The 23,716-nt window shown below is 44.1% G+C and overlaps 1 protein-coding gene across 2 annotated transcripts in view; it reads right to left on the bottom strand.

Annotated features, from left to right (window-relative positions):
* Positions 1-23,716, bottom strand: part of ATP9B (ATPase phospholipid transporting 9B (putative)) — a 428,187-nt gene that overhangs the window by 160,382 nt on the left and 244,089 nt on the right. For both annotated transcript variants that reach the window (XM_077270058.1, XM_077270059.1), the window contains exons 12-13: positions 12,098-12,258; positions 1,450-1,592 (exon numbers count right to left, since the gene is read on the bottom strand). In XM_077270058.1, the coding sequence (XP_077126173.1) occupies positions 1,450-1,592; positions 12,098-12,258 (304 nt within the window). The remainder of the gene's footprint in view (positions 1-1,449; positions 1,593-12,097; positions 12,259-23,716) is intronic.

Genomic DNA, 23,716 nt, shown 5'->3' on the forward strand with positions numbered 1-23,716 from the left:
ACCCCCAAAATCGAAGGTGAGCTAAGCCCACCGGCATCAGGGGCTTATCTACAGCATTCTGGAATGCTGTAGATAAGCCCCCGATGTATCCTGAAAGATGAGAAAAAGAGGTTAGGTCACTGCAGTACTTTGCTCTGCCCTCAACAGGGCAGACAAAGTACGCCTGCACCAGAGCCGCAGCGTGAATACAAGAAGAGGACGTCATCGTAAGAAGATGGGAGGCCCCGGACCGGACCGCGACTCCAATCGTACCGGGACCGCCCCTGGGTGAGTATAATCTAACCTCTTTTTCTCATCTTTCAGGATACATTGGGGGCTTATCTACAGCATTCCAGAATGCTGTAGATAAGCCTCTGATGCTGGTGGGCTTAGCTCACCTTCGATTTTGGGGGTGACAGGTTCCCTTTAAAACAGTTAAAAGAAGTTACAAAAGAAGGAACAGATGCACAGCAAATCATTTTGACATTGCTGTGCACATGTTCATTCTTTTTGGCATTTTTTAGCGCTTTTTCAGTCTGGTTTCACTCAGAATACAACTAAAAAAGACATCATGTGCACATACGGTACCCTAAGTTGCCAAAAAAATTAACAAAATAATAGTGCCATATGGCTTTTTGGAGTGCTATTACACCAGACACATGATTGTTTAGTCCTTTGTGGGGGGATCGTTGTCCATGTCCTTTTCTGCAATACCTGACAGACTACTGTAACTATGTGCATACACAGCCGCCTGTCAATCACCGCTCTATGAGGCGGGGGTGGAGGAGAGAGGCGTGGGAAGTGATCGCCTCTCAAATACACTGGACTCAGACCGCCAATTGTACAGTATGCGGACACATTCCCTTAATCACATATTAAATAACTAATTATAATAATAAATACAATTGCCAGGCTAACATCAATAATCCATTTAAGTAGTACTGATAAAGTTATACAAGTTCCTAAGTAATAGATTTATAAGAGTAAGAGAAGTACGAGGAGCCAAAGACTGTGATGATGCATGAAGGACAAAGTAAGAAATCACACTTTAATAATCATGTTACATATTGGAGACTAAGTAAATCCAAATTCATGAAATGGTTACCACAACTGAATAATAGATGACAAATGTAGCCTTCATGCTGATGCGGCTAATAGAGGAGAAATGTGTAAATGTGTTATGTAACACTGATGTACATGAATTGTACGTACGGCAATATTGCTGACAGCCCGATACAGCATGTTTCTTCATGTTTGCACTTCTAGGTTATCAAATATTACACATTTACCAGCTGATTCTCTTTCTCCAGCCTTTGTAATAGCTTGTTGAATATTGTACGGTAAATCTGAACACTGCAATAATCATCCTAATACTCAAAGTAATGATATTTCATCCTAAAATGATTTAACAGCAGAGAAGGATTTTATTGTATACTGTATATATATAGGCTGGTGGGGAACATGAATTACCTGTTTTGTCTGTAAGTAAATAGACTAAACGTCCCAACTCTTCTGGAATAGTGCTGGTTCTCACCACTGTGCCCGGTATATTCTCATCTCTCATAATCATCCAGCCATAAGCAGCCTTCCCCATGTCCAGGTTCACTCGCAGACTGACAAAAAAGAAAATACTGATTTTCTACAGATTTCTGGATTTCACACATTGTATTAAAAGGGGTCTTCTACCAATAGGCTATTGGTGATCTATTCTTACAATAGGTTATTAATATCAGATTGGTATGGGTCCAACACCTTGCACCCCCACCAATCAGCTGCTACCAGATTAGGCTGTACACTGTGTACAGAGCAGAAGATTAATGGTTTGCTGTGGTATGGCTATCTGGATTAAAGGGATAATCATTCAAATTTTGAAAATTGCTAATTTTTTAACATTTTTCACAAATTGTTGATATTTTTTATAAATAAACACAAAAATATTGACCTAAATTTACCATTATCATAAAGTATAATGTGTCATGAAAAAACAATCTCAAAATCACTGGGATTTGTTGAAGCGTTGCAGAGTTATTACCACATAAAGTGACACTGGTCAGATTTTAAAAATTTGGCTCCATCACTAAGGGGTTAAAAAGAACCGGTCAGCACAATTTTGTAATGTAAAGTAATGACATAGCTGTAATAGCGCTGTAATACTGATTGCATTGATACCTTTGGTAAAGAAATCTGCTCTGTGGTTCTTCTTTAATCACAATTTGAAGTTTTCTACTAATTAGGTCTTCTCCTCCCTGTATGTGATCCCCTACCCCTCCGCCTGCCTCTGATCTGTGATTCCCCAGCCCCTCAGCATGCCTCCAGTCCGTGATAACCCGACACATCTGCCTGCCTCCAGTCTGTGATTCCCTGGGCCCTCCGCCTGCAATTCCCAGGCCCTCTGGCCTGCAATTCCCCGACCCTCCGCCTGCATTTCCCCGGCCCTCTACCTTCAATTCCCCGGCCCTCTGCCTGCAATTCCCCGGCCCTCTGCCTGCAATTCCCCGGCCCTCTGCCTGCAATTCCCCGGCCCTCTGCCTGCAATTCCCCGGCCCTCTGCCTGCAATTCCCCGGCCCTCTGCCTGCAATTCCCCGGCCCTCTGCCTGCAATTCCCCGGCCCTCCGCCTGCAATTCCCAGGCCCTCTGGCCTGCAATTCCCCGACCCTCTACCTTCAATTCCCCGGCCCTCTGCCTGCAATTCCCCGGCCCTCTGCCTGCAATTCCCCGGCCCTCTGCCTGCAATTCCCCGGCCCTCTGCCTGCAGTTCCCCGGCCCTCTGCCTGCAGTTCCCCGGCCCTCTGCCTGCAATTCCCCGGCCCTCTGCCTGCAATTCCCCGGCCCTCTGCCTGCAATTCCCCGGCCCTCTGCCTGCAATTCCCCGGCCCTCTGCCTGCAGTTCCCCGGCCCTCTGCCTGCAATTCCCCGGCCCTCTGCCTGCAATTCCCCGGCCCTCTACCTGCAATTCCCCGGCCCTCTGCCTGCAATTCCCCGGCCCTCTGCCTGCAATTCCCCGGCCCTCTGCCTGCAATTCCCCGGCCCTCTGCCTGCAATTCCCCGGCCCTCTGCCTGCAATTCCCCGGCCCTCTACCTGCAATTCCCCGGCCCTCTGCCTGCAATTCCCCGGCCCTCTGCCTGCCTTCTGTCTGTGCTTCCCCAGCTCCTCCATCTGCCTCTGATCTGTGATTCCGCAGCCTCTCCGCCTGCCTCCAGTCTGTGATTTCCCGGCCCCTTCACCTGCCTCCAGTCGGTGATTCCCCAGCCACTCTTACTGCTTACAGTCTCTGATTCCCTGGCTCCTCCGCCTGCCTCCGATCTGTGATTCCCCAACTCCTGCCTACAGTCTGTGATTCCACGGACCCTCCGCCTGTCTCTGGTCTATGATTCTTCGGAAAACAGAAAGGATAATGCCAGATTACTGTTGAAGTTTATAAGAGTCCAGCATGCAAGGAACCACGAGCCGACCATTCTAGCACTTTAGCAATTGCAAAAAGAAGAAAAAATGCTCCAGCTTCTGGTAACATTTTCAGAGTAATCTTTATTCCATTAAAAAAAACAATTAAAAAAGTGGTGGACAGGAACAAGAGCAAGCGATGTGTTTCGCACACGGTTGCTCTTTATGCGGTTGTTCCCTGGCCCCCCTGATTGCCACCAGTCTGTGATTCCCTTGCCACTCCACCTGCCTCTGATCTGTGATTCCCTGGCTCGCCCGCCTGCCTCTGGCCTGTATTCCCCGGCCCCTCCAACTACCTCCAGTCTGTGATTCTCCGGCCCCTCCAACTGCCTCCAGTCTGTGATTCCCAAGCCCCTCCAACTGCCTCCAGTCTGTGATTCCCTAGCCCATCCGCCTGCCTCCAATTGTGATTCCCTAGGCCATCCGCCTGCCTCCAATTGTGATTCCCTAGGCCATCCGCCTGCCTCCGATCTGTGATTCCCTGGCTCTCCGCATGATGACAGTCTGTGATTCCTTGGCCCCTCCGACTGCCTCCAATCTGTAATTCCTCGGCCTCTCCGACTGCCTCCAGTCTGTGATTCCCTAGCCCATCCGCCTGCCTCCGATCTGTGATTCCCTGGCTCTCCGCATGATGACAGTATGTGATTCCTTGGCCCCTCTGCCTGCCTCTGATCTGTGATTCCCTGGCTCTCCGCCTGCTGACAGTCTGTAAATCCCCAGCCCCTCCGCCTGCCTCTGGTCTGTGACTCCCCGCCCCCTCCGACTGCCTCCAGTCTGTGATTCCCTGGCCCCATCCAACTGCCTCCAGTCTGTGTTTCCCTAGCCCATCTGCCTGCCTCCGACATGTGATTCCCTGGCTCTCCGCATGATGACAGTCTGTGATTCCTCGGCCCCTCCGCCTGCCTCCGATCTGTGATTCCCTGGCCCCTCCGCCTGCCTCCGATCTGTGATTCCCTGGAGCTTCAGTCTGCCTCCGATCTGTGATTCTCCGACCCCTCCGCCTGACTCCGGTCTGTGATTCCCAAGCCCCTTTGTCTGCCTCCGATCTGTGATTCCCTGGACCTTCAGTCTGCCTCCGATCTGTGATCCTCCGCCTGCCTCCGATCTCTGATTCCCCATCACCTCAGCATCCCGCCAGTCTGGGAATGACCAGTCTCCTCTGCTTGACATCTCCGCAATGACCTGTCATTCAAAAACTGTAGGCAGTGCACAGTCCGGCCCCAATGAACCAAAATTTAATTAGCAGAAAACTTCAAATTGTGGATAAAGAAGAACCACAGAGAGGATTTCATCACTAAAGGTATCAATATAATCAGTACTACAGCGCCATTACAGCCATGTTTTACTTACATTACAAAATCCTGCTGATAAATTCTATTTAAACAACAGTATGCCCATGAATCTAGCTGCAATCTGTGAACAATAAAAAACTGCACAAAATCTACTGTATGTATTTTTGAAAAAAAGACATGATGCTCCAAGGAGACCAACTCTGTGTAATTTCATTAACGTACATGTAACGTTTCATGTAATTTCATTAGACGTACAGTAGGTAAATTAGCAGCACCCCTCAACCTGATAGGCTTAGAGGCAACATATGACCCCATCATTTTCATGGTGCTGTGGATGTAATGACATGAGTGACACAGTGAAGGTTACAAGGACTTGAAAAACACTATTACATTTCACGATGGGTAATCTGTTATCAGAAGCCATGTATACTCTCAGGTCTGCAATCCTGTACAGTATTACAGCAGCTATTCTGCAATCATTAATTACAGCAATATTCTATATGGTGGATTTCCCCTTCACTTCAGATAAGTTAAATGTATGACATAGCCCGCCCACCTTAATGCATTGCACCCCTGCTATAACACAGCGTGTGGGCATCCAAAGAATGCACAGATCCAGCTTACAGGACTCCACACAATAAAAGGACATATAGCAGCTTTAGAAAACAGCCAACAGCTGATGAATTGAGATTCCAAGATCTATATTGGAAATCCAATTTAAAAAGCATTTTCCTTTTATGAATTTTTAGTGTTAAAAGGAATCTGTCAGCAAGTCTTTGATACGCAATCTGAGAGCAGCATGCTATAGGGGCAGAGCACTGATTCCAGAGATGTGTCACTTACTAGACTGCTTGGTGCTGTTTTTGCTAGATTCCCTGTTTTCTCTGCTATAGATGCAGCAGTGATCAGAATGCTGAGCTGGGTATATTCCCCACCCACACCTGACTGGCAACCTCCTGAGTACACTGCACATTGTCATCAAGCTGCCAATTCGTGGTGGTGGCAGGGTTACACAGCTTTGCTGGTTTGGCTTGCACATGACACCTAGTCCAGCAGTGATAATCTCCTGCTGATAAGACACAGATTGTATTGAAACTGCTGCATAGCAGCCCAGTAAGTGATGCAACCCTGGAATCAGGGTTTGTACATTATCCTGACTTCATATCAAATAGAAAAACCTGCTGAAACTGTCACTTTAAGACCCTCACTCATAGACAATGTGCACGCCTCTTCATGAATCTGGAGAGCCTGACATGTAGAGTGCGATTCCGTGCGCCACACCAGAAATCTCACTCCAGTCAGGTACAAGAGTGAGATTTCTGGTGTAGGAAATATCGTAGCCTTGTTATTAATTAGATGAGCTGTGGTGGCCCGCCCCTACCACACTCTTGTCTCACCCAAGCTCTACCCATTTTGGAAGAGCTGGAAAAAAATGACATGAAAACATCAAAAGCCGCAAAATATGAGATGTGCCTAAATATTGTGACTTTTCAAATCTTTTACACAAAAACTCTGGCACAAAAGCTTTGATGAATCAGGCCTCAAGCGTCTATGCATCAGGACCTACGGAGTCAAAAGACAATAGACTCATTGGAAATAATTCTACGAGTAAAGCGATCATACACATTAGACAAACGTTAAAGATGTTGCCCACTACTTTTACATTGATGGCCTATCCTTAGGACAGGTCATCAAAGTCTGGTCGGCCGGGGTCCAACATCCGACACCCCCACAGATCAGTTGTTATCAGTGTCGGCAGCTGCTGGCCGGAAGTACTTACTTGCTGACCGTCTACTTGTAGTAGCCAAGGCTTGGAACTGCACATCCACTTCCTATTGATTTGAATAGGAAGCGGATGTGTAGTACCCTGTGGTGGCCATCACAAGTAGACGGCCACCTCCACAAGTAAGTACTTCCGGCCAGCGGCCACAGCCAACACCGATAACAGATGATTGGCAGGGGTGCCGAGTGTCTGATCCTGGCATATCGGGCATTGATGACCTATATTAAGGATATTCCATCAATGTAAATGTAGCAGACAACCTCTTTAACCAAACTAGCAGATATTGATGAGTTTAGCTGACAGTCTAATGTGTATGGGGCCCTCAACTTTTTCCTGATGGATGATGTCGGGAGGGGTAAGGATCTGACATGTTCGATTTCGGAATGCCAATCCATTTGTTATCAAAGAGATAAATCACTGACAACAACGTATGGCAGTGAGTCTCTCGTACAGAACACGGGAGAGCTTGGCAGAGGAAGTACAACTGTGTATGGGAGAGTCTGGAGAGATAGATGTTGGCAGAAGAATCTATCGACAGCTATCTAATGTTTATAGGGAGGCTCATGGACTCAAAACGCTTCGGATGGAGCGGCTTTTTGATAATGGATTTTTAGAGTTGATCAAAAATATTTGTTTTGATGTCGCCAGGCCTAGGAAGTGACAAAGGTGCCGTAGGGATGCTAGGCCGAAAATACCAGACACAACATAGGTCAGAACTGGGTATTGCAAATCTTTTTGATCATCTAAAATATTTACAATAAAGATCTTAGAATTTTAATCCCCTAGATGCATGATGTTTCCTGAACCTACTACAAGTCTTAAAGACCTTGTCCAGATTTGACCTGAAAGTCTGCAGCCCAGATTTTCCGGTGTAGGGAGTGAGCAGTCATGCAATATGCATACTACATGTCACATTCTGACTAGACGTGTGCGGACTTTATCAGTTCACTTGCATTGAGCGAGGCCGTGCATGTCTAGTTGGATTACCACCTCTTACTTTGCGCAGTTTGATAGTTGTAAATGTTGAAAATAGACAAGGCTGATTCCAGATTGTCATTTTCCTGATTCAGAGTGGTGACAGCAGCTGAAACAGTGACTGCAGCACCAGCCCCCCTGATGTGACGTTCTGTTTGAGAAGCCCCAGTGCATGCTGGGAGACTGAACCAAAATGTTATTGGAAGAAAACAAACAAACAGGAATTTAAAGTAGAAACAGTAGGGATATTTTTTAATTTAATTTAATTACAAAAGTTATTAGTTTTCTTTAAATTAAATAGACATTAATATTAAATTTGCTGTTAGGTTTCGGACAATCTCTTAAAGCCTCTTATTTTGTAACTGAAGAACATTTTTTATTATTTTTACTTACATTGACAGTCCTTGTCTCAGGATTTTCTGCCTTTATAATAATGTTTAGACAATTTATTTTTCTTTCAAAAAGTTTTAAATGTTGTATTTCTTCTCTCTTGCTTTATTACTTTAACCCCTTGGCGATATCCGCAATGCAATTTAGATAATTGAGTGCACTTACTACATGGAGCTGGCTCAGGAGCTGAGACTGCACCATACAGTGTGGGGGGTGGCTGAGTTAGGCAAATGACACTTAAGAGTAACTACAGAGATTGGCGCACGCATTTCACTGTTTAACCTGCTTGATACCAAATTCAATCATGACAATGGCCTTTAAGAAAACAACAATAAGTTGAACTCTGTAGTGCTATGAACTATATGAAATATGAATAGCAATACTGCTGTAGATAATATTTGGAAGTGCCACTCAGGCTTTTATTATTTGCATATAGGCCTTTAAGATGTTAGGAATGGGAAGGGGAGGGAGCTTATCTAATGCTGTTGCCCCTCCCCCCGATAAATCATTACATGCTACCCACATGTCTACCATTGAGGTGAATAGATTAGGTGCAATATCCAGCAGCACCCACTAAACAATGTAGTATTACGGTGTTCCACCCAGAATATTGCTAATATCCAGGAAAACAGCCATGGCAACCAGCAGATTGGTGTGGGAGTTGGGACAATCCCTTTAATGTTTTTAACCCCTTTCTGATATCGGCCGTAATAGTACGCTGACAGCAGCAACATGCTGACAGCAGCATTTAACTCACACTTCTGGCCATGTGGTGACCCCCGTCACGTGATGGCGGGTCACCGGTTCATTGGCATGACAACCAGATGTCTCCTGGAGACCTCTATAGTTGTCACTACTGTGAGCCCTACCCAGTGGTCGGTGCTCATAGCGAGTCAGTAATTCTACTACAAAGAGGAGATCTGAGCATCGTCTCTATGTAGCAGAGCCGATCGGGTTATGGCAACTTCTAGTCTCCTATGGAGACTATTGAATCATGCCAGAAGTAAAAAAATGTTTTCAAAAATATATATAAAAAATACAGTAAAAGTTCAAATCACTCCCCTTTCGCCCCATTCAAAATTAAAACACTAAAAAAAAAAAATCAAACCTACACATATTTGGTATTGCCGCTTTCAGAATCGCCCGATCTATCAATAAAAGAAAAGGAATAACCTGATCGCTAAACGGTGTAGCGAGAAAAATAAATCAAAACGCCAGAATTACGTTTTTTTGGTCACTGCGACATTCCATTAAAATGAAATAACGGGTGATCAAAAGAACGTATCTGCACCAAAATGGTATCACTAAAAACGTCAGCTCGGCACGTAAAAAATAAGCCCTCACCCGACCCCAAATCACGAAAAATGAAGGCAAAGTATGGCGCAATTTTTATCTATTTTTCTAACAAAGTTTGGATTTTTTTTTCACCACTTAGATAAAAAAGGACCTATATATGTTTGATAATGACCTGGAGAATCATAATGGCAGGTCAGTTTTAGCATTTAGTGAACCTAGTAAAAAAGCCAAACAAAAAACAAGTGTGGGATTGCACTTGTTTTTTGCAATTTCACCGCACTTAGATTTTTTTTCCTGTTTTCTAGTACACGACATGGTAAAACCAATGGTGTCGTTCAAAAGTACAACTCGTCCTGCAAAAAACAAATCCTCACATGGCCATATTGATGGAAAAATAAAAACGTTATGGCTCTGGAAAGGAGGGGAGCAAAAAAAGAAAACCGAAAATACCTCCGGGAGTTAAGGGGTTAATAAAGCAGCGTGGGTGCAAGGGAAGATGAGAAAGGTAAAAAGGCAGATCTAAAGAGTGACTTTAGCACTGAGAGCCTAAACATGAAGACTATATCCACTTCATGGTCTATATTAGCAGGTTATTAGCATTAGTATGTAAATAAGAACATAAGATCATATTTGACATAGAAGATAACACAACAAAATAGAACATCCAGAAATAATAGCCCAGCATGCAACTAAACAACTTTCCAAAGGAAAACGCCTATTTAGCAGTGCTGTGGAGTCGGGACGCCAAGGTTCCGACTCCTCCATTAATGTCCCATAATAGCAGTAACCAATTTACGGTAATACAATGGTAACATCGGACACCAACATCCTCGTTACCATTGGGTTTTTTTTAAAACAATGGCTCTAGACTCTCATAACATACAATACATTCACACTGTTAACATTTCTAAACAATTTTAAAATAACTATAAAAGATAAAAATGAGATGCTGCAATATTTGTAAGAGGAGTCAGGTTTGGTAGTTTTCGACAGACTTCACCACCCTGTACTTTGACATAGCCCAGGGTACTGTAGGGATGTCAGGGAGTAATGACAATCTCTGTACACTACTGCATAATAAATAATGGAAATAAATAAAGTCCAGAGACATGCTAAATGATACCGTCTCATAGACAAATATTTCTAGGTAGTTTTTATTAAGGCAATAGCATGTTTATTTTTCCTGAAGTTGGTCGATATATTTGACTTGTGACATGAAAACGATCAGCTGAAACATTATTTTGATCTTTTCAAATAGAATTCGTAATTAATGCTATATAATGTGTTGCTGCGAAACAAACAAAACCATGACCCATTTAAAGGGAATCTGTCATCAGGTTTTGGCTACCTCATCTGAGAGCAGCATAATGCAGGAAAAGAGACCCTGATTCCTTTAATGTATCACTTAGGTTACTGGGTGCAGCAGTTGTGACACAATCAGAGTTTTTAGATGTAGCATGAAGCAGAGCTGAGAAAGCTAACCCCGCCCACACCCCAGCTTTCTGTGTACCTTGTCTATTGACAGTAAGAAGCATATCAGAGCAGCGGGCGTGGTCAGACCATGGCTCACAGGTGCTGTAGGCTAGGCAGTGATAATCTCTTGGTGATAAAACCTACAACATTGTATGGAAACAACTGAACACAGCCTCATAAGTGACACATCACTGCAATTTGTCTCAGCTGCTACATCATGCTGTCCTCAGATTACATAGCAAAAATATGCTGATAGTTCCTGAACTTTCAGTGGAGTTGTTAATTCAAAGCACTACTCCAGCATTTCTTGTGGGGGGTAGAAGTTTACAACTAGAGTGATGTCACTAATCTAAGTTCCCTATCTCCTGCATTGTATTCACCAGCTGCTGTCTTCATCTATTATCAGGGCTGCTCTGGTCAGTCTTCTGCAGGTTGTGACCTACCGCAATGCTTCAGTGTTTGCTGGGTGAGCTGGAAGTCGCAACACAATGTAAGTCTATGAGAGATAGGAAAAGGCAAGTTCATGGATTTCATAGACTTACATTGAGAGTTTGTGACTGTTGCCTGTGACTTTTGGTCAGTCAGAAATTGCGATCACAAGATGGCGACATGGGACTGCAGTGACACCGGAAACAGCTGAAGATAGAAGCTGGTAAGTATAATCCAAGGCTCAGGGAACCAGTGACACCACTCCAGCAGTGAAATAAAAAATAAAAGTGATGGAGCAGTGCTGTACACAGAGTACCTCTTCCAACTGATGCTGCTCCACTGAGTACGGAACAATTTTTCTTTTTCTTCTGTACCTCTTAGTTCCAAAATGATACCCCTGAAAATAAAGATGTGTATTTTCCCTGCAACTAAGTATGCGTGTACCACGGGACATCTCTGTGGGAGCGGCAATGGCTTAATTGGCCAGCATAAGGGGAGAAAAAATACATGTATATACCCCCAGAATGGGTGGCATCCACCCTATCGTTTGAAGAGAAAATTTTCTTCTTTATCACCAGATGGAATAACTTTAGGGAAACAGAAGAAAAAGAATAAATATTCCCGAATCAGTGAAACAGAAGCAAATGGAGGAGGCACTCAGATTAAATCTAAAGATCCAGTGAATCCAGAGAAAGGTCCTCTTTTACATGTGATTTCAGATTATTCTAATGCATTTATAGGCATCTATCTTACACTGGGGTACGTGGTAACAGTATTTTACATAAACGCACTAACATTATGCTACGTATTAGATATCCGGATTAGTCTAGTAAAATGAACTTTGCACAAAAATACAACAGTATTGCTTTCTGCAGAGTGATCCTTCAGGAATCAGCAGATTTGCCGGCACTTTCTCACTCAGCTTCCTGATCAGATCAATTTCCTTCACAATGTGAGCCAAGCATATATATATATATAAAAAAAATGCAACATTCAGTGAAATTAGACATCCCTTTTTTTCTTTGCTACAAATATACCTTATCGGAATGATGTAGGAAAATAACAAGAGGAACCGGAACAAGTAGCGATACCATGGGCCAACAAACCCCTGCAAGGTTACCATTACTAAGGAGAGGGCCACCAGAGCCAGAAATAACGCCTTCGTCAACTGGTTCAGTTCCAGATCCAGGAGGCCCACCTGCAAAGAAATAAAAATTCAATATATTATTACATATCCGGTTAGGTCCCACCTTATCAATGTGAATGCTACTTTGCAACATAGTCATGCCAATGATTGTATTAGAGAAGAGTGAATGAGGTCTTTAACACAAAACGTTCCGAGCCTCAAAGTCCAATATCTGTCACCAAGCAGTATGTATTTCTATAAAGATTTGCATTTCATATTTTAAGAAAACAGATATTACAAATAATGCACACATCGGATACAGGATATGAGACTAGCTTACAATCTCTGAGCACAGACTTTCCCTTTCAGTGCTTAAGATACATTATGGGAAACACTATTCTACAGAAATGTAGATAAATGCTTAAAAGAAAATGGCGTTTGTGACTTGGAATCTATTGCATTTCAGGCTTTCACATTATATTATTAGGGGGAGTTCATAATTTGGCCACAGCCATCAACTAGTCAGAGAAACACTGCATGCAATGTTTCTGTGTGAGACAGGAGAAACCAGACGTAAATGCAAAGTGAGCATGTAGGTCACCTTTAGATCGTAAACGGACCCAGTTTTTTTAAAGAATGCCATACAACTCTCCTGACATGTCACTTTTATGTAATAATCGAAATAGATCCAGCTTCATGGACAGAAAGTCTTCTCCTTTATTCTTGCAACATTTTTCACATCCAAGTATGGATAAAGAAATACTGATGCATTTCCGTTGCACACAGCATCCTTATTGAAGGGTGAACAAGGGTGATGTGTCTACCGGAAATGCATTTGCATGTAAAAATGTTTTCATACTTGCACAAATGAAGGAGAAGATGTTATGTCTGTGAAACTGGATCTCTTTTTATTATTAATACAGGGGGTGAAATAAGTATTGAACATGTCACTAATTTTCTAAGTAAATATATTTCTAAAGGTGATATTGACAGGAATTTCTCACCAGATGTTGGGAACAAGCTATCCAATCATCAAAGGCAGAGATGTCTATAAATTCCGTTATGTGTAATAATGACAAATGACACAGGGGAAAAGTATTGAATATATGAAAAAAAAAGAGGTGCAAAAAGCCATGGAAAGTCATGACACAAGCTGAAATCTATCACTAATTAGAAAGCAATCCTACCACTTCGTGAAAAATAATATCAGCTGGTTAAACTGATGACATATAAAAGGTGTCTGATTACTAAGGTGCCACACAAGAAACATCTCCTGACGGGTAAAACCAGTGAGCTGTCTCAAGACCTTTGCAACCTTATTATTGCATTCTGATGCCATTGGTTACAGAATAATGTCTAAACTATTGAAGGTTCCAATGAGCATTGTTGGGGCCATAATCCGGAAGTGGAAAGAACACCATTTGACCATAAACCAGCCTTTACCAGTTAGTTCCCCCGCATGATTTCAGAGGTTATCAGAAGAGTTGTCCAACAGCCACAGTCCATCTGTGGAGTGCTACAGAAAAACCTAGAATTAGCAAGTACAATTTGTTTGACAGAAAACAATAAGTAATTCCCTCAGCTTCATGACCTGCATGCACGGTCACCACGCATGACTACACTGCTGAACAAAGGCAAGCTCTTTTAAAGTTTGCTCAACAACAAGCCTGTGAAATATTGAGAGAATATAGCCTGGTCAAATGAGACCAAAATTTAACACATTTGGATGGCATAATACACACCATGTTTGGAGGCCAAAAGGCACTGCATACCACTCCAAAAACATGATACCAATACTAACAGTGAAGTTTGGAGGTGAAAACATCTTGTTTTGGGGCTGTTTTTCCACATATGCCATTGGAAAACTTCATATAATTGAAGGAAGGATAAATGGACATTCTTGATAAAAATCTGCTGCTATCTACCAGGATGATGTAGATGAACCAAAGGTTGACATTTCAGAAAAACAATGATCCCAAAAACACAGCTAAGGAAACTCTCAGCTGGATTCAGAGGAAGAAAATAAAGCTGCTAGTGTGGCCTAGTCAATCACTTGATCTGAGTTCATAGAAGGAGCCCATGCAACCTTCAGGATTTGAAGAGTGTTTATGTGGAATAATTGGCCAAAATCACACCTGAGCAATGCATGCGACTAGTTTCTCCATACAGGAGGCACCTTGAAGCGGTTATCACCAAAAAAGGCTTTTGCACAAAGTATTAATTAAAATTCAGTAAGAGTGTTCAATACTTTTTCCTTGTGTCATTTCTCATTACTACACATAACTTAATTTGTGGACATGTATGGTTTGATTTCTTTGCCTGTGTGGATTAGATGAGTTTTTACCTACATCGAGTGAAAATTTAAAGTCACTAGCACAATAAAATATATGTACTTAGAAAAATGTTGACGTGTTCAATACTTATTCCATATGCTGCTCTGGACTTAACTGGGCAATTACAGTGAGCTGGTTTTTCCGTGCTTTACTTTGGTTTTAATAAATACTTGTGCAAAAATTCTAGAGTATGTATTTCACATTGCGCTATTACTCTTGGAAACGTACTACGAGTAATTTAAAGGGAACCTGTCACCCCCCCCCCCCAGTCATTTCAAACTAAAAGAGCCACCTTGTGCAGCAGTAATGCTGCATTCTGACAAGGTGGCTCTTTTAGTTCTGGGTGCTGTAACTTGAGAAATAATCAGTTTTATAATTTGTCTGAAGTACCTGGTCCTCAGTCAAGTGGTCCGACGTTTCCCCCCTGCTTCAGACAGCACACTGCTGTCACTCACATCTTCTTGGCGCCGGGCGCCGCCTCCTCCTCACCGCTGTTTTCAAAAGTAGCCGGCGCCTGCGCTCTTTTCCCCTGCCTGGTGCAGGCGCAGTGAGTGCTGGCCGTCTTTCCTCATATGCAGTCCAGCTGACTGCGCCTGCGCGGCCGCCCTGCCTGTGAATCCCAACCCCGCAGTGACTTATGATTTATTCACATTGCGGGGCTGGGAATCACAGGCAGGGCGGCCGCGCAGGCGCAGTCAGCTGGGCTGCATATGAGGAAAGACGGCCAGCGCTCACTGTGCCTTCACATTAAGGTGTTCATTTGGAACCCTCTAGCATACTAGTACTTAACTGACGAAGGTCGGACTGACCGAAACGTTTTGTTGTACTATTCACGTTGGATTGAATAAAAGCTCTTCTTTCATTGCATTAAGTTGAGTGCCAGGTTCCTTCATATATCGCGTGAGGTTTGGTAACCTATCTTGGCACCATACACAGTAGTGCTCACGTTATTTTCTCTCACAAACATTTTGAGTGACAGCTCAGCTGCCCAATCTGGCTGGGCCTGTGGGGTTTCTTCAAGGTGTCACCCATTCAGGGTGATTACACCGATATTTATCTGGCTGACAATGCTCAGACCATTGCAGAGGAACAGCATGTGCGAGTAGCGCCATCACTTCCAGGGATGACATATGGTACCAAGGCTGGCCTAGGCTAGGACATCAGGTGGGGAGGGGGCCGGTTGGGGCTAGGGAGGCTCAACACACTGGCAGATCAGTAGTCGGCAGATCAAGCCTTGCCTCAGAAAGACCTGAACGATGTGAAAAAGGCTTTAGTTACAAGCAAGATGGCAACCGTTATGCTAAAATGGAGCAGAGCAAGGTGCAAGATGGTGGTGAGTGTTGCAAAATGGCGAGACGGACCCACACATAGTAGGCGTAAGAACTAAAAGGGCACAAAGCGGTGTCCAGCCATTCAAGAGATACACCTACAATGGAGAGTGCCGGGACCACGAGAGTCAGCCTACAGTGGGGAGTGACCATCATTGCAGAGTGAAGTGGATGGAAAAGATCCACCTAGGAAGGTGGCAGGGACTAGAGAAATGGGATGGTGGGTCAGGGCGGACTCCATCCAGAGAAAGGTGGGGCCTTGACTGGTCTCAGGCTCTTGAGGAGATGACACCATTCGAAAGTTGTAAGTCATCTGGAGAACAGCAGCATGCAGTAATGGCAACTGACATTGACCCAGTGTGAGTTGGCCCGGGAGAACGTTGACCAAGGATGAATGTTGAAGATGGAGAAGAAGGTGAGACCAGGCGGCCTGTTGAGAGGGTTGAGGAAAAGCGGCAGCCATGAACAATGGCCTGGTCTACAGCCCGCTATAGGGCCAAGTGCCTGCAGACCCCGCAGGCCACGATGCCTGAGGTGAGCCCCAGCAAGGGTGCGCACCTCTCGCCAATCAGGCGAAGTTTATTGCGGGGGTAGTCTAGGCCAAGACGAAAGGGGAGCAGTGGGTCCGGACCCAGCTGAACAGTCCCAATGAGGGAAAAGGTCGTCGTCAGATGCAGCAGTTGATGGGGCCTCATGAGGCATGAGCTGGAGGACAACCCAATGGAGGGAGTGATCGCTTCCCTCTCTGGCGGGACGCTGGTGCCAAGTGATAAGGTCATCAGGTACCCTAGAGTACAGCTAGAGAACCGGTGAGGAAAATCGAGTCGAATGTTGAAGTCCACGCTGTGCTCATTTCACGTTTGCCCAGGGCAGCTTGGAATGCCAGTAGGACAAACGCTTCACCACTTCTAGGACCCATTTGTTCAGGACTCTTCGTTGTTGGCCACGGATGGCTGAAAGTTTGATTTGCCTATTATTATCTCCCCCTTGCTGGTTGAGGACCTTTGTGATGCGAGAGGGATCTACACCCTTCGCCAAGGATCTTGCCCAACAAGTTGGGGACTTTGTCCAAATGCCACTATGGGCAATGTCCTATATGGACTGCATCCCCGTCCTAAGGAATGATGGAAGACAATGGACTGTGTCCCATGAAGACTCTGCCCTTAAGACACTGTGTCCTGGTCGTGAGGACCAATGTTTGGGGGGGGGTGGACGACCTGATGTCCCAACCGGGTTGAAGGCAAATGGACTGAGCCGTGTGGTTGGCTTGTGGCCCCTTGCAAAACCAGGGCGAATGTTAACCTGAAAGATTGCTGTTGGGTTAGAGATTTGGACAGTTGTAGTTCTAGGGTCCTAGCCAAGTAGGACCGGTTCCATGTCACTTCACAAGAAAGAATGAAGAAGACATCATACTGGTTCTGTGTGGCGGAGAAGAAAAGGACGTCATTGGGGTTGAAATGTTATGTGTGGTATAGTGCACTGGTGTGTTCCAGGTGTTCTAGATGATCAAGGGCGACTATCATTAAAGAAGGGGAAATATAAGGAGATGGACATATTGCCCTGCTCCTCCTTACTTACATCAGTGGTGTGTATAATGTGATGGGAAATCTGAATAATGTCCTTCCTCTTGTGTACATTTTGTGTCACGTGAAGTGTAAGATATTTGCCTATGTAATGTATCTAGTAATGTAAGCAATGTACAATACAGGATGTGATAGTATAGGACAGTGGTGGAGAACCTATGGCACGAGTGCCAGGGGGGACACGTAGAGCCAACTCCTCATCACTAGCGCCACCGTCACTCTCCTCTGTATACGCACCATCACGTGCTGAGGAAGGTGAGAGGAGCGGCGCTAGTGCTAAGGGGATGGCACGCATGCAGGAGTGTGGCGGCGGTAGAGCTGAGGAAATGGCACACATGTCCACAGGTAGGACTATAACATGTGAAGAGTCCAGAGCAGCGAGGCAACGGGCAGAGGCAAGTAGTTATTTATTTATTTTTTTATTGTGGGGCCATTATACTGTTTGGAGCACTATGTGAGCATATTATACTTTATGGAGCACTATGTGGGCACATTATACTGTGTGAAGCAATATGTGGGGCCATTATACTGTATGGAGCATCATGTGGGGCCATAATGGTGTATGGAGCATTACATGGGGCCATTATGCTGTATGTAGCACTATGTGAAACCATTATACGGCATGGAGCACCATGTGGGGCCATTATACAGTAAGGAGCACCATGTGGGGCCATTATACAGTACAGTATAGAGTACCTTGTGGGGTCAACATACTGTATGGAGCACTATGTGGGTCCATTATACAGTAAGGATCACCATGTGGGGCCATTATACAGTACAGTATAGAGTACCTTGTGGGGTCAACATACTGTATGGAGCACTATGTGGGTCCATTATACTGTATGGAGCACCATTTGATATTATATGGGTGCCGAAAGCAAATTAACACCGAACAAAGGGCAAATAATGGACGGGCTGTATCATATCTATGGGGTTGATAGGTCACCGTATCACCCCCAAAGGAACAAATCCGGTAAACGCTTAAACCAGACCCTGTTAGAAATGTTGTGGACCCTGGAAGAGGATAAGAACATAAAGTGGCCGAAATTTGTACCTCAGTTGGTCTGGGTCTATTACAATCGAGTCCACGGGACTACCTTTTACACCTCCTACAGGATCCTGTTTGGGCGAAGCGGATGACAAATTACTCAATTCAAGCTGGATTCTGAGCACCCCTGTCCAGACAGTAGTCCAAGTGCCTGGATCTAAGAATAGACACCAGATAATAAGGAGATTGGTGGAGCAGAAGCTTTGGGAGGTTGAATACTAAGGTCGACCCCCAACGTTGGGTGAACAGTTCGAGCCAGGGGACCATGTGCTAGAGGGCCAAGAGACCCAGAAGCAAACTGGATCACCACTGAGAAGCAGTACCCTACCAAGCAGTGAGGAACATTCACCTGGATAACCCAGTCTATGAGGTCAGGCCTGAGGAAGAAGGCGGAGTGTTACCCTGGGAGATGCACTGAAATATGCTGCTGCCCTGTTCCTCTGAAACAGAGGAGTGTACCAAGATCAGATCTCCAGCGGGAGTGGCTGAGGTCCTACAAAGGGGAGTCTTAGAGGAAGAGGAAGGATGGCTTCATGTGCCATTGAGATTGCCAGAGGCGCCAAAGCCACTCGTCTGGGACAGAGAATGACTCAGGAGGCGACTTGCAATCTCCGGTGGCCTAGTCTCCAAGTACTCCAGAAGTGTCACTACAGGAAGTGCCTTGCAGGCCTGAGCAGGCCAACACTGGAATTCCACCCAATTGGTTTGACCAAGACGAATTGGACACAAATTCTGCTCAAAAACTGAGAGTGCGCTCAACTGTTGGCTGAACCTGGGTTACCACTGGAGAAACATTGAACTCAGAAGGATTCCACTTGCCCGAAGACTGGCAAGCTAAAAGGGGGGAGGAATTTAAGAGGAAGCAGTGATACCCCTGAAGAGCCCTTGTGTGATGTGATATTAGTGAGGAAAGACCGCCATCTGCTGGCCGGGAGAAACCAGGTGGAACCAATTTGTACCAGAAGAATTGCAGAGGGAGCAAGTTCTTGCGCTGGACCTAGTCAGGTGATTCGCATGACAGAGTTCCTGGATATAAAAGCCCTGCATGACAAACTGAATGGAAATTTTGCACCAAGAAGGATAGAAGAGCAGATGTGGACCAGGGATGGTGCTGAGGTCAGAGTGACAGGCCTCAACAGAAAGCCTATACGCCACCAAGGTGCCGGTCATCGCTGAACAAGGTCCACACGATATATGGCAAGACCCAGAGCCCAGACTGCACCAGTCAAGATCCAGGGTCCAGTCTGTGCCAGTCAAGACCAGGACCTGTGCCGGTCAAGTTCCAGGGACCAGATGACACTCGTCAAGAGTCGAGACGCAGTCCTTCCTGCCCAGGAGACATCTGCCAATGGCCAAGCACTGAAGACATGTGAGGAGACTGTGACCAGAGAAGAATGCCTCTTCACAGTGCACGGGGCCGTCACTTTCAGCGATAACATACGGTACCAGGGCTGGCCTGGGCTAGGACATCAGGTGTGGAGGGGGCCGGTTGGTGCATGGGAGGCTCAACACGCTTTAATAGACTTTGCAGAAAGACTTGTAGCCTAGCGGGAAAACCCGGTTACCGATGTTATGGCCAGAATTGCAGGAAGTACTTACATGGTAACTACCATGAATGGGCGTAACCTCCTTGTGAAGAGAACATTAGTGTTATATAGTGACGAGCTTTCATTGTTTACAATTGTATCGTTATATGGTTCATTGTTGATTTGCATTGTTTAATAGTACCAATTGTCTTATAACTACTGTAAATTACACCGTTCACTGACTCCTCTTGCTTCGTGTCCTCTGTCCAGTCACCTGCATTACACACCAACTATAGCTACAAAGCCCCTAAAACTTTTATAGCCCTGATATAAGTCCACAGTGCAAGTATATAGCTATACAAGTTTTGAATAGTTCAAAATTTAAGCCAAGGTTTACAACCTTTACTTGGTACTAATTCTGATGCTATGAGAAGTGTGGGAAAAGTACGTCAGCAAAAGCCTCATGGTTATGGAGAACTATTTATCTCTATAAACTTTCACGGCGAGAGTAGCAAAACAGAACATTCCAGTACATAAAGAGATGCTCTCAAAGAATTATAATGAAATCGCTGAGACAAATTCCAACACACTTGCTTGTGTACAGGCTGCCCCTTCCCCTGAGAACAGAACAGCTCAGGACCACAGTGGCTGATTTATCAGATGCATTTAAAAAGTAGCACAACGAGGACAAATATCTGGCAATTTCCGCTGCTTCAACTACTACATAGTTTATGCTTGAATTATTGTGAAAAATAGGTTTTTGGATTAAAATGAAGAAAAATTAAGCCAGGGAAGTAGAGCATGTTTCAAAGCCCAGATCTTTTTGCTTTGACAAAGGCGGTCTAAGTTTCAGGCCTCGCTGAGGATCAGATGAAGTCATTATTCATTCAGTCAAGGGAAAAAAAAAGACTCAATTACCTCAACCTAAAGATGCTATCAATGAATGCAAAGTGCATATTTTACTCTATTCATCCAAATCCCATTAAAAGTGAAAGGAATGATTTAATCTGGCTTTTCGAGAGTTGGTCTTTTTTGTATTATAATAAAGAATTACTGTCTACAATATGCATAACTGCTACCTCACACTTCTCTTCTGCATCATAGTATTTGGAAGAATGTAACAGAGGAGACAAACACAGTTGCAAATCGCTACAAAGTTTCCAGTTAGGGCAGAAAAGATAGGTTTTGGATGAAAATATTGCAGCCACCTGCAAGCAGCAATAACCTTGTAATGAACTGAAGCTTGCAACTATATGACTAACCCTTTACCACTACAGGATCAAGTGTGCACATACCAAGAAGAGACTGTATCAGGAGATACACGCTTTGGAAAGGTGATATTTATGCCTTCTTCAGGTTAACACCAGTAGATCACTGCAAATTCAAACTTATGCAAACTATATTTGCGAAAAATTTTGGACATATTATTCCTCTGCTGAATCCATAGGCGTTAGTATGGAGTTGCCCTCCTCCAACAACACCCCACCCACCCCTCTGCAGCTAAAGAAGCTTCCAATTTTCTGGGAAGGCCTTGGATGTTGAGCAAACGTTTCTGTAGGAATGTTGGCCCATTCATTCAGATGAGCATTTGAGAGGTCCGACATTGATGTTGGATGAGAGGGCATGGCTCACAATCTCCATTCTACTTCATCCAAAAGCTGTCGGATAGGGTTGAGATCAGGGCCAGTCAAGTCGTTCCTTGCCAAACTCTTCCAAACTTGCCCTTATGGACTTTGCCTTGCACACTGGGGCACAGTCAGAACAGGGCCTTACCCAAACTGTTTTCACAAAATTGGGAGCTACAATTATCCAAAATGTCTTGATATGCTGAAGTATTAGGATTTCCGTTCAATGTAACTAAAAGGCCTAGGTCAACTCCTGAAGAACAACTCCACTGAATTATCCATCTCCCACCAAACTGTACAGTTGTCACAATATAATCAGGTGCATACCATTTGCCAAAGCCTGACTTGTCTGTCAGACAGCAAAATAGATGAGGTGAATTCATCACTCCACAGAAAATGTTTCCACTCCTCAAAATTTCATCGAAGCTTGGTATTGTCAGCTAGTGTGCCTTTTTTTTGCATGTTCTTGTCTGTTGCTTCCCCTGCTTCCATGTACCCCTTACTGAATTAAATAAAGATTTTTGTATTTTTTGAAATAACAATTTTTGATCATTGGTTCTTTTGAGGTAGTTTAGCGATTTTTCCGATTATGTCCATGATATTTTGTGACCACGTATAATTCATAGTATTATAATTGTACTGATGTTAATGATAGTGGCGATCTGGATCTTTGCAGATATTGACTCAGCAAAGCGTTGGTGACTTTTATTCACTAGGACTAAATGAAAAACCTGGATTCAATTATTTACTTTGGTCTCTCTAAGGCATCTTGCCCAATAGGTTCATGTGGATTTGTCACCAGATTTCACATTACAAACTGCATACAATATCAAATAGATCTCTTAAACCCAAAGAGGCTGGTGTGTTCTAAAAATCCATTTCAGAATGGTTGTATAACCGCAATATTAAAATTTTACATATCAGGTTCCCTTTAAGTACATCAGGTCCAAGAGCTCTAATTAACAAATTATGCTGTTTCTATATCTAAATCTGGAGATCCGTAAAGGAAATCTGTCACTACATTTGACCTATCTAAACTATTAATATGGGCACACAGGTTAGAGAATGCTGAAAACAGTCCTACCAGTGTGTCTCATATCAGATGCGTTGCTGCTCAGAAATAATCTTTTATCACTTTATATAAATGACCTCTTCCACAATCTGGGGAGGACACTGCCTGGAGGATAACTCTGCCTCCAGAGCTTATTTTAAAAATAAGTGGGAGTTCGCAGTGAGATGTGTAATGGTTACCACTGTTACCAGTGAGATGTGTAATGGTTACCACTGTTACCAGTGTGATGTGTAATGGTTACCACTGTTACCAGTGTGATGTGTAATGGTTACCACTGTTACCAGTGAGATGTGTAATGGTTACCACTGTTACCAGTGTGATGTGTAATGGTTACCACTGTTACCAGTGTGATGTGTAATGGTTACCACTGTTACCAGTGAGATGTGTAATGGTTACCACTGTTACCAGTGTGATGTGTAATGGTTACCACTGTTACCAGTGTGATGTGTAATGGTTACCACTGTTACCAGTGAGATGTGTAATGGTTACCACTGTTACCAGTGTGATGTGTAATGGTTACCACTGTTACCAGTGTGATGTGTAATGGCCGCTCTCTGCAGAGCTGTGTGTGATTATAACTGACACATCTGCAGGTTCTTATCAGCTTCCATCTCACAGGCAGGCAGGGCTGCAATATTGCTGCAATACAGCAAAGCTGAGAGAGAAGCAAAAAATGGGTTTGCAAGAAGACAAATTTCATTTCTCCTGTTCTGTGTTTAGTTACTTGTCTCACACAGGTAACTCCCCTTCATGTATAATAATCTCTGGAGGCAGAGTTATCTTCCAGGCAGCATCCTCCCCATAGCCTGGAAAAGGTCATTTACATAAAGTGATCAAAGATTATTTCTCAGCAACAAAGCAACTGATATGAGACACACATTGGACAAGAACAAGTTAAAATCCACATAAAATAGGCAACGTGTGTCTGACTGATGAAGGTCATTGTAGGACCGAAACGTTTCTTCATTTTTTGATTGCCTGCACAAAATAAAATTATCTTCTTACAACATTTACC

This window comes from Ranitomeya variabilis, chromosome 6, assembly GCF_051348905.1.
Source record: "Ranitomeya variabilis isolate aRanVar5 chromosome 6, aRanVar5.hap1, whole genome shotgun sequence".
Lineage (NCBI taxonomy): Eukaryota > Metazoa > Chordata > Amphibia > Anura > Dendrobatidae > Ranitomeya > Ranitomeya variabilis.